Genomic DNA, 11,702 nt, shown 5'->3' on the forward strand with positions numbered 1-11,702 from the left:
CAATGGAAGAATAATTGTGAATGTGCGGATTGCTAAAGTATCAATATAGGCTACGTACGAAATCAAAACAAACAAAATATGGAGCTGTTTTCAGCGCTTGGTGTATTGGCGACGTGACCTAATTATTAGTTTTATGTAGACGTCTCATCAGATCCGCTGGACACATCGGACATTGTTGTATAACGTGTAATGTGCCTGATACTTCAGTATAAGTTGTGAATATCGAATGTGTGATGATCTGTAAGTCGTCTGGCCTAGCCAGAATGCTAACGTCACCTTCTGTTGTTGGCAGCAGTCAAGCTAGCTACATTGTTGTTAGCGTTACATCGTGGCTAGCAAGCAGAGGATATGACAAGTAGACTAACGTTAGCTAGCTGGATCAAGCAATATCGTTTGTTAGCTAACTCATTTGTGGTTCACTTTTACTTTTAAACGCTCGCCTGTAACGTTAGATTCTTATGTAAGCCTGTCTTTCCAGAAATTCCTTTGGAATTTAACGTTAGCTGCTATATGAGGGCAGCTTGATATTTCGAAACTTGAGTGTGCAGTAGTGCTAGATGGCTTTCAACTCAGAAACGATAAGCTAACTTAGCGTTTTCTACATGTGCTAATCACTCTAAATGTTTAGGATTGTCACGTAGCTTTTTAGTCTTTATACCTTCGTTGTCTTTACAGTTGTTGCATATGTCCATGTGAGTTAAGTTAGTCCTTACGAATTAATTTGTGATATGTTCATGTTTGGCTATTGCTAGCTGTCCAACATCAATGTATGTCCCCTAACGTTATTGTATTACTTCATTCAGCCATATGCCGTAATGGACAACGATCTGAGCCCACAGGATAAAAAGGACCTGGACAAATTTATTAAATTCTTTGCATTGAAGGTATTATTGTATGTTAATTATACGGGTAGCCTAGTAAAGATGTATATGGGAAATGTTGATGGGGGAACCTGACTGACAACCATGCCTCTGGAAATAAAATGATACATTTTAGAAATAAATTATGGTTTATATTGTAACACCCTGGTCCCTGACCAATGTCTTTTTATGATTTCAGACTGTGCAGGTGATCGTTCAAGCTCGCCTAGGAGAGAAAATATGCACGCGCTCATCATCTTCACCCACTGGCTCAGATTGGGTAAAAATACTTTGGGTTTCTTTTAGAGCCTCGTCGTTTCTGGATTATGCAAATATTAATCTTCGATCACTTTTAGTTCAATTTAGCCATCAAAGATATTCCTGAAGTGACGCATGAAGCCAAGAAAGCTTTGGCCGGACAGCTACCCAGCATTGGGCGCTCCATGTGTGTGGAAATCTCACTCAAGACGTCAGAGGTAAGCTTATGTCTAAGTTTACTTGATTTATGTTACCATATACACGTGTATGCAAATGTATATTTTCACCATTGTCTTGCAATCTTGAATACTTACAAGACAAGCTTCATTTAGCCTGTTTGTTTTTACCAAATCTGTTGTAGGGGGATTCCATGGAACTTGAGACATGGTGTCTTGAAATGAATGAAAAGTAAGATTTTAATGTTTGCATTCTCAAAAAACACTGCACACACCACACACTTTATAGAATCAAGGGCTTATCATACATTTTACCTCATGACATGACAATGACTTGATGATGCTGTTCAGGATCTTGATTTTGGTGTTTGTTTATCTTTACAGGTGTGACAAAGACATCAAAGTCTCTTACACGGTTTATAACCGCCTTTCATTACTCCTAAAGTCATTGTTGGCTATTACAAGGGTGACCCCAGCCTATAAATTGTCTCGAAAGCAAGGCCATGACTATGTCATTTTATACAGGTATGTTCTTGCATTTTACTTGTCCAAGACACCTACAAAAGCACCCAAACATCTGACACAGCCAGTGCTTTACGTGTTACTTAGTAATGTACTGTACTAGGTACTGTTGTTTGTCAGTAATGACCTCTACTGCAGAAATCCTTGGTAGTGTTGTCATAGCTCCACCTTGGAGACCACAAGTATTTCATTTTCATTTGTTAGGTTAGATTATCTAGCTTGGTCGCGTTTGCAGTGTCGTTCAAGCCGTGCATAGTTTACTTCTAGTTTGGTATCAGATCTAACATGAATATTTGAAAATTCTAAAGTACTTTAGAATACTTTTTAACATACTTTAGTTTTTATCAGTGTAGCCTGATAGTCTGATACCTTCCCAAAGTTTATGCTAATATGCTAAATCCATTGTTGGCTTTTGAACACATTTACACTGACCCCAATATATTTACATAGAAATATTATTATTGAATATTTTACAGGATAAGAGAAATACCAAACTTTTCAAAATAAATCAGAGAATATAAAGAATGCTTCTGAACTAGGTGGAGGGAGAGGAGGAAGTACAGGAATCAATGTTGGAATTGACATTGATCATGCAGTGAACCTATTTACCAGTGTGTGTTGTTGACGCTGTCTGTTAGAAATTGAGAGATTATAGAGATTGCAGTATTTATCACAAAATTGCATTTTTTCTATTTCTCCCAGAATATATTTTGGAGAGGTTCAGATGGCAGGACTTGGAGAAGGTAAAATTTTTTCCTATGTAGATCTATATTATCCTTAAACCTTTTCCCTTTTAACAGTAGGCATATATAGGTTTCTATAATACGTTTTCATCCTTCTTGAAACAGGATTTCAAACTGTACGTGTTGGAGTCGTTGGCACCCCCATAGGCACGATCACACTGTCTTGTGCCTATAGGACAAATCTGGCCTTTATGTCTACACGGTGTAGAGACTCGTATGTGCCTTCCATGTTTAATAACTTTCACTTTGAAATATTCATTATTATTATCAAAAAAGTTTATATTTAAGGCCTTATTAACTAACAATAAAGTAGGTCAAGTTAATAAGAATGACAGTGTCTGCGCTACATACTATAGCAGCAAGATATGAAGAATGATATTGTTGGTGAGCATTTTCAAATTTGGTAAACTATAGAAATGCGGACATATGATCCGAATCCTCTGATTTTAAGACATTGCATTAGTAAACATTAAGAATATTCCTTAATGTCAGGCAGTGTGGATGTTTTACATTGCTATATTTACAGTTGTCTTCATAAGTTATTGTTAGCAGCGTGACAGGCCTTTACTGGATTACAGACTTACAATGCTGACTGCACGGGCTCAGTATTTATGTGTGTATTACGTAACTAAATGAATCAATTTCACTCACTGTTAGGAATGATCTAACTATTGCTTTATGCTGTCAGCTGACGGTGCAGCAAACTGTGGTTGTCTATAGGCTTCGGTCAGTCAATAACTGTCTCTGACCCCCAAGTATTAACATAATGATTGTTGTCTTGGGATTATTTTGTATTTTTTTCAAAATACTCATTTCTACTCTCTAAATCATAGACAATTTGAAAGAACAGCCCCCATCATGGGCATCATCATCGACCACTTTGTTGAGCGTCCCTTCGGAAATGTCGGCCACATGCATCCGTGCAACTATAGGTGAGAGTCATTATCCAGTTATGTTGTTTCTTGTTGTGTTTTGCATCCAGCTTGATGGATAAATTCCCCTACTGTTTTAATATGTTACTGTCAAATACCAGACATGATGGCTAAATCAAGGAACATACATTCCTTAACTCTGGGCTTGATTCCTCTTTTTTGCACCAACTATTTTCAGTCAAAGGGCTTTTGTCATAGTACAGTGGAAGTTTTCATTGCATTATCTGTTTCTAATATGATGCAAGGGTTCTGCTGGAGTTGAGTGTCTTACTGTATATCTTTGCTCTCAGAGCTCCTGGAGAGGAGGAAGGGGGGGCTTATGCAGGGGTGGAGGATTCCCAGGAGGTGTGCACCACATCTTTCTCCACCTCTCCACCCTCTCAGGTAAGCCCTTCACAGCCCCGCCTCTGAGCATCTCCGTTACACCTGCCACCCGACCAAGTAATTGGTTATTATTCATTTTGTAATGACCATTTCAAAATCCACTTCCCCTCATTTTTCTTCCAAATGGGGCGGATGTTAAATTTTTCCAGCAATTTGATTATTTTCAGTCTATGAACATCCATTCTGTTGTGTAGTAGCATTGAGCAGGGTTCTTAACCCTGGAGTGTTGCTCTCATAACCTCAGACCCATTCACTATACATTTTATGATCTGTCTTTTCTTATTGGTGTGTCCCTCAAGTTTGGTGTTTTGGTATTCAGCCCTTGTCTATCCTGGATTGAAACTATACAATGGGATATAACCCTTGATTTAGCTTTTTACCAATCCACCACATTTGGTGTTCTCCCTCCTCATTCTCTTTTACTGTAAGTGGTGTGTTCATTTCTGTTTTTAGCCCCTTCTTTCTCTCCTCTTTCTCTCTGTGTCTCTGTGCCTCTTTGTACCATAGTGTGTGCTCACTGTAAGTAAGGCCCATTTAAAGACGCCTAAACCTGTTCTGATGGACACTCTGAAGGTCCCGGTGATGGGCTTGGGCTTTTCACACCAAGTGAGTTCCACATGTGGACCCAGGCTTCCCAGCTCAAACACATAGCTCTGGGCATTTGTTGACACCTGCCTGCCCTATGGCCTCCTGTCAAGACCTGACCTAACCTAAGTAGCAACCACATCATTAGTTTCCTAAATGACACCTAGAGATATGATCTGGCTGCATTTTATTTTGCTCACAAGCAGTTTTGTTTTCCCCTTTTCATCTAGTAAGGGAAAACAAACTAATCACAATAGTTATCTGCTATTGCTCCAGACATCCCTAACCCTAAAAGCTAAACTGTCTGCCACATCTGTCTGATGGACCACTTGTGGCTTGTTATTGTACTAGAGAGACTTGTAATGTTCATTCATTTAAGGTAAGCTTCTGTTCTCTTCATAGCTTCTGACTATACGCTCCCTTTGTATCAAGCTTTGCTACCCTTTGCTACCCCTCTCTACTATTTCTTGTTTGAAACAACTATGGGCTTTAAAAAACACAAAATCTCACCTGTCAATTCATATCATTATGTTTTTCATGGGTTGTGCATTTTGTGTGCCACAGTTTTTTTTATTTTTACACATGTCTGTTTTTGTCTTTCTTCGTATTTCTTGTTGTTTCCAGCTCTACAGCTCTCGTCTGTCCTATCAGCCACCCGCTCTGGGAGCAGCCGACCTTTGTCATCCTGCCACCTGTAGTGCGGCCCATCCTCACCAGGTAACCTTTCGAGACCAGAGCCAAAGGGCTTGTGTGTGCTCCATCTGCTGCTATCTTGTTGGCAACAACAACAACCAACAACATCAGCAACATAGTAACCATCACTGCAGACCGTTCACCCTGTCTCCCTTCAGTAAAGTAAACATGTAGACTTTATCTGAGATGTTTGTCCATCTGATACAAAACATTGCAGCAATTTGTGGACTGTGTAACCTACTTGCCTCCAGATCTGACAGCATCTGACAGCATCAGTCTTCTACCCTAGATGGCAGTGCCTGGAAAGGAGGGTGGTGTCCCCCAGGTGCCCATGCAGCCCTATCACGGTGCCCAGGCAGAACATGGCCGAAGGCCCTCCTGCCCCTCCTCTGACACGGCTCATCATATCCCTGCTACCCCTTTAAGCAGGTGGTTGCCAACTCCCCACACCTTTCTTCAAATAAGTGGTGAAATTAATACTGCATAAGGACTGGGACCAAGGAATTGTTAAAGCTTTAATGCATTTTCACATCTTTACCCTTTATTAAACTATATATTTTGCAGTGGAGAAGATGCAGAGACATGCTCGAGGAGCAGTGACCTGAAGAGTGCCTCTCCGTCAGACACCTTGGAGACAACATTCACCCGCAAAGTGGGAGCCTTTGTCAACAAGCCCACTACACAGGTGCCAACAACAATCCCTGAGTCTATGACATCTATGACACCTGCATGTTTCAGAAACCTTGAAAGGAAATTGTGCCTAGTTATATTTAGTTTAGTTTATACTTGGGTTGCCTTCACACTGGGTCCGTTTAACTGGACCGTACCCGAGTGCGATTACTCTCCCCTAGCCCTGAACCAGCTGGTCTCCGTTCACACATTACATCATACACAGGTTTGCGGACCCGGGGGTCCGTTTATGTCATAAACACTAGCTTCTTTTCACCAATATTGCTTGGCAACATCGCAAAAACGGCAGTTGGAGTAGATAGCATTTAAACTGCAGCAGAGTTCAAACGAACAGTACCCCAGACCACTGTTTTCTAGCGGACCCTGGTCTGGACTGCATTCACATTAGCAAAAATCACCGAACCATCGGTCCAAACAAACTCGGGTCTGGGCCAAATGGTCTAGTGTGAATGCGCCCTTAAAGTAGGTATGCTGTGTATAAGTTTTGTGGGAGGAAATATGGTAGAAACTTACAATACTTTTAAGATTTTATGCCATACAGTTTTACTCAGATGTTTAGAAGAATTTCAGAATAATGACACCAAGAAGAACTTTCAGAATAAATTCAGAAGAGTTCCAACAGTTTTTCTCTTGAGGACTAGTAAATTGAAATCCACTGACAAAACATTTTTCTGTGCAATCCAGGTAACAACCGCCAGTCTGGATTTACCATTTGCAGCATTTGCACCCCGGGCCTATGACCTAGAGGAGAATGACCCCATGGTAAATCCATCCCCACTCTTTAAACAGCCTGGTTGCCTGATTCGCCTTATTCACCCGGTGGCGGCCAGAACGAGGCTACAGGGTACGCTTGCCATCACACTTCAGTCCAGCAGATGGTGGTAATGCACTCCGTTTGCAAACCACCAATAAAAACTCGAAGAAGGTTATTCTGGCAGCATCTGACACATCTGACAGGCCAGCGAACCCTTCTTTTTCTGTGAGCTTTTTTTTGTCAGTTTGCAAATAGATGGAGTGCATTACCACCATCTGCTGGACTAAAGTGTAATGGCAAGTGTACCCTGTAGCCTCGTTCTGGCCGCTGGGTGAATAAGGCAAATTCTTGTGTATCATTGTTTTACTTTGACAGCTGATTTGTGAAGAACATTAACCACCCTCTCTCCCCAAACCTCCTCTTGCTGTTAATGTCTCAGCTACCTGCCCCTGTCATTCTTGTTTTTCTGGTCATTCTTGATATTTTACTTTATATACAACCCCAAATTAGAAAAAAAAGGGAGATTTTGTAAAATGCAAATGAAAACAGAATGTGAAAATCTACAAATCTCTAAAACCAATATTTAGCTGCAAAAAGGACAAAGACAACATATCAAATATTGACAATTACAAATTTGACTATTTCATGGAAAATATATGTTCATTTTGAATTAAAAAAAACTTGGGATAGGGGTATATTTACCACTATGTGGCCTTACCTCTTCATTTAACAAAATTCTGTAGATGTTTAGGAACTGAGGAGACCAGTTTTGAGAATGAAATGTTGTCCCATTTCTGCCCGATATAGGATTTCAGTTGCTCAACAGTATGGGGTATTCTTAATAGATAGATAGATAGATACTTTATTGATTCCCAGGGGAAATTCAAGTTTCATGTTTGTCATTCCATGATGCACCTAATTTGACAAAAAAAAGCAAAAGTAGTAAAAAAAGTATTAAAAGACAAGGTAGAATAATTTTCACAGAGTGATGAATACCCCTACATCTACTTCTAAGAGACCCTGCCTCTCTGGGATGCTCTTTTTCCTACCCAATCATGTTGGCAATTACCTTAATTAGTTGTGAAATATTCCTCCTTTTGGTTCTTTATCATTACACAACTTTTCCAGCATTTTGTTGGCCCCGTCCCAACTGTTTTTGAAACGTGTTGCTGGTATCAAATTTAAAGGAACCGTATGTAAGAAAAATATTTCAATTAATCATAAAATGGCCCTGATATGTCACTAGACATTAAGAAATCATGTTAATTTCAAATACTTATATCACTGACAACAGTAGTCCGGCCAGGATATTGTCATTTAAAAAGTGAAGTTGCAGCCCTCACTGATGTTGATGTTGTGTTTTGTCATGTCATGTTGTGTTTTGGCCTGATAAGCCACCCTCCACCTATCTACTAATCACAAAGTCAGTAGTGTTTCGCCATCAGGGTTGGCAACCTCGAGTCAGGGGGGAGGGGGAGGGGATACACCGCTCTTCAGTATTTTGAAAGTGATTGCAGTACCAGTTTTGGCCACAATCTTACATATGGTTCCTTTAAAATTAACATATATTTTCCATGAAATAGTCAAATTTGTAATTTATTACATTCTGTTTTTATTTGCATTTTACACAACGTCCCAACTGATTTGGGGTTGTAATAAAGTACATTCATATGGAGTTACTGTATGATGTGTTCTCGCCCCAGGTCCACCCACCAGACTCTCCAGCCACATCCTCACCTCTGCAAGGCAGCCTGCATTCCCAGGGATCCAGTGAGACTGGAGAGCAGGCACAGGAGGACTTTGTTATGGTGGATTTTGTAAGTGCTCTCTCATAACATATGGACCTGAAATCAACTAGGTACTATGTTTTTAACTAACAGATTGATGTGGCCGGTTAGTTGGAAATGTGGGGGACATCTAATCTAATGATGTAGAGTTATGAGGTGGATTTTCTTTGTAGCTTAGATGTGGGCTGAGGAATTTCAAAATGTAGTCAAGGAATCAAGAAAACATGCTTTCAAAAGGCAGCTTTCAGTTATCTTCAGCATGAAATATCATTCAGTCAGATATTTAGACTACAAGACAAGAATGCCCCTTTGTGAAGGATTGTTCTTTTATATCATAAATTATGACTAGGGTGGTCCTATTAATATTCATTGACAAGTAATAACATGGGAAATGCAAATGCTGGTTTTAATTGGGGCAATTTAACAAAAGCAACACTTTGGTTAACATCTAGGGGTGTAAAGATTAACCGATACGTATCGGTATCCGTTTTTAAAGTGTAAGATACGGCTACATCGATACGTGAAAAAAAAACTGAAATGAACCGGTCGTTATATCGATTTACTTTTTATGAATCGGTTAACAACGTTTTCTGCTCGCTCAGACCTTTCTTTTACTGTCTATGGCTCAGACTCATTTACGTTCCAAGCAGCGCGTTCGTCCCACTTCCGGTTTTTAAACTACGTGGTACGGAATTGTGGGTAATGCAGTTCGTTTTTGGTTACATTCATTGCCCAAAGTTGTCAAATGACCTCATTACCCATACATCTACTGCAACTTAAGCATGTGACAACTTGCACTCGGTCGGATTTTGTTTTTCGAAATCCAGCGCGAAATTAAACACTTAGCATTCCTAAACAGCAACGATAGTCTGTAGAGTAGCCTTACCTTTGATGAAGGGATTTAGTTAAATAATAATTTGGCCCTTGCTGCTAAAACGATGCACAAATTATTAGCCAATGATTTTGTTCATAATCACTCAGACTGGTGGCATTATAGGTTTCTGCATTAGGTCTACTGTTGGAACAAAATAAGCCCAGAGAGTTTATTGATTTGTAGGCCTATTTTATTCTTGTAGGGTAGGCTAGGCTATGCTATATGAGAAAAGGCCAAGAGTTTCTTAAGCACTTTTATTTTGGTATTGTCTTACCTCAACAAGGCTACAGCTCCATGAAATCAATCAGATATAACTCTATAAAATCTGTGAAAGATCTATAAAGTCTATAAAAAATGTATTTTTATGTTGTATTTGGCTGCTGTGTTTGACTGAAATGTAGACTATTTTTTTTTTCATTTCAATACAGTATATGAAACAAACCTCAGTTTAGATAATCATATTCACACATTGTTTTTGCCTAATTGACAACCATGACCATGATAATTGATAATATAAAATTAATGTGCACCATGAGCAAATGATAAAAAATCTTAGAATGCTTTCCATTCTTGAACTGCATCGAATTGCATCGCATCGAATCATACTGAATCGTTTTTTATAAACATGTATCTTTTCTTGTATCGAATCGTGCCCATGTATCTAGATGCGAATCGTATCGTCTTTTACATGAGAGATTCACACCCCTATTAAAATCCCATCCCCCAAGCAAATACTCAGGGGGTTTTTTTGCATAAAAGTATGCTAATATCAGATGTTAAAATTTCCTGTTGATATATATATGAGCCATGCCAGTGCCTAGAGGATATGTAACACAGATGAGCCATGCCAAATCCGCAAGTGGTTACAAGTATGACATTGCAGCACAATTTGATCAATGGGAAGTAAAGCCTTACTGTAATATAAAATAGGCTTACATTGCATGGGCCTACAGTGATATGCAGAGAATAAATACAGTTGAATATTTAAAATAATCAAAACATGAACTGCAATAATGGTATACTGTAATTGTCTCATTTGTCTTACCTTTTAAAGTATATTCCCAGTAATCCAGTTTAATAAGTCTTTTGGCTTCGCTGATCGGATGGATCTGTCCCTTTAATCTCTGTCCAGAAGCCAGCTTTCTCCAAGGATGACCTCCTGCCCATGGACTTGGGCACATTCTACAGGGAGTTCCAGAACCCCCCACAACTGGCTAGTCTTACCATAGATGTCAGTGCACAATCTATGGCAGAAGATCTTGTAAGATTATCACATTCAATGCTACTTTCAGAAAATAGTGTATCTACAATTATTCCTCTAATGCTTGCAACTGATTTTTTTAAATCTTCTTTCCACTTTTTTTTCAGGACTCACTTCCAGAGAAGCTGGCTTTATATGAAAAGAATATTGATGAATTTGATGCATTTGTGGAAACCTTACAGTAGGGCCACAATCAACTGTCACTGTCAGCTCCTCTTCCAAATCTGCCAAAAACTACAGTCATTTGTAAACTCTGTAGTAGGGTTTTGTAAACTTGTCCCAGTTTTGGTCATATAATGCAAGACCTGCAGTTGAACAATATCGTTGTAGACATGTAGATATTTCTGAAACAATGAATGTGAGCTGTGAGGGCACATTGAGTTGATAACTTACAAGGATATTTGTTTAAATGAAGAGGGATAATACACCGATTCTTGATTAGGGCCAGAGATTCTTGATTAAAATCAGTACAATTACAGTATCTCATCCTATCCAACAGCATAAAATATTAAATGGATGTGTTTATTCATCCTTTCTGAGACATCTCGACAAAATTATATGAAAAAATATATGTTCATTGCACTAAACACTATTGCAACGCCAGCCCGTAGACTATTTGCAATGCTTAAACTTCATAAAATATCAGTTGTGTTAAAAGACTGTCCAAAACTTCACATCATGCCTATAATGGACACTAGTGTACATTACTAAGAGCTTTGAATAGGCTAGTTTGGGATTGTTCACGTCTAACCTGCTTTTGTAATCAGAGAGAAAAAACGTTGAAGGTGTTTCCATGTTGTGTGCTTTTTGTATGTAATTAAAGAGGGAGGGAAATCACAAATGTCTGTCAGATTTAGCTCAGCTAGTGTAAATCGTCATTTACCGTTTCATGATGCTAAAGTGCACATTATTATATTCTATCTTAGACAATTAATTTGAATTCCTAAATAGGGCCCACTGTATGTTCACCTAGACAATTCCTCTGGCTCTCTCCTGCCTTGTCAATATAGCATGTACATGTTGTGTAATAAATTCTTTTATTTCATATCGTGTGTCACATAGGCCCATAGCTTTTCCTCTCAACTTGTCATATGACGGTTACGAAATGTGTTTACCCTACGTTCATAACACACCCTCCTTCACATGTGGGAGGAACCAAACTAGTGTCAACGTTCGCAGCTTC

At 39.1% G+C, this 11,702-nt stretch overlaps 1 protein-coding gene across 4 annotated transcripts; it reads left to right on the forward strand.

Annotated features, from left to right (window-relative positions):
- Positions 1-61: 61 nt before the first annotated feature.
- Positions 62-11,564, forward strand: atg13 (ATG13 autophagy related 13 homolog (S. cerevisiae)). 4 transcript variants are annotated; one of them, XM_076287655.1, is made up of 17 exons: positions 62-240; positions 804-884; positions 1,060-1,140; positions 1,217-1,336; positions 1,480-1,526; positions 1,679-1,819; positions 2,519-2,559; positions 2,665-2,773; positions 3,393-3,491; positions 3,782-3,875; positions 5,085-5,177; positions 5,443-5,582; positions 5,718-5,838; positions 6,528-6,605; positions 8,301-8,414; positions 10,391-10,519; positions 10,627-11,564. In XM_076287655.1, exons 2-17 carry the CDS (start codon positions 816-818, stop codon positions 10,702-10,704), a joined length of 1,554 nt encoding a protein of 517 aa, XP_076143770.1. In that variant the 5' UTR covers positions 62-240; positions 804-815; the 3' UTR covers positions 10,705-11,564. The 4 variants fall into 4 exon arrangements, with proteins under 4 accessions (XP_076143770.1, XP_076143771.1, XP_076143772.1 ...); XM_076287656.1 differs by having other exon boundaries at positions 62-186; XM_076287657.1 differs by lacking the exon at positions 62-240 and adding an exon at positions 247-692.
- Positions 11,565-11,702: the final 138 nt, after the last annotated feature.

The sequence above is a fragment of the Alosa pseudoharengus genome, unplaced genomic scaffold (assembly GCF_046254945.1).
Source record: "Alosa pseudoharengus isolate Yale_2024_CS ecotype anadromous, Long Island Sound unplaced genomic scaffold, YU_APseudo_1.1 YU_APseudo_1.1_scf_16, whole genome shotgun sequence".
Lineage (NCBI taxonomy): Eukaryota > Metazoa > Chordata > Actinopteri > Clupeiformes > Clupeidae > Alosa > Alosa pseudoharengus.

What these genes read in the sequence shown, in the direction of transcription:
- atg13 (XM_076287659.1), top strand. Translation starts at nt 816, where the DNA reads ATGGACAACGATCTGAGCCCACAGGATAAAAAGGACCTGGACAAATTT. An exon ending in GACTATGTCATTTTATACAG is followed by an intron (nt 1,820 to 2,518) that starts GTATGTTCTTGC and finishes TATTTCTCCCAG; the next exon opens with AATATATTTTGGAGAGGTTC. An exon ending in GTGCGGCCCATCCTCACCAG is followed by an intron (nt 5,178 to 5,442) that starts GTAACCTTTCGA and finishes CTTCTACCCTAG; the next exon opens with ATGGCAGTGCCTGGAAAGGA.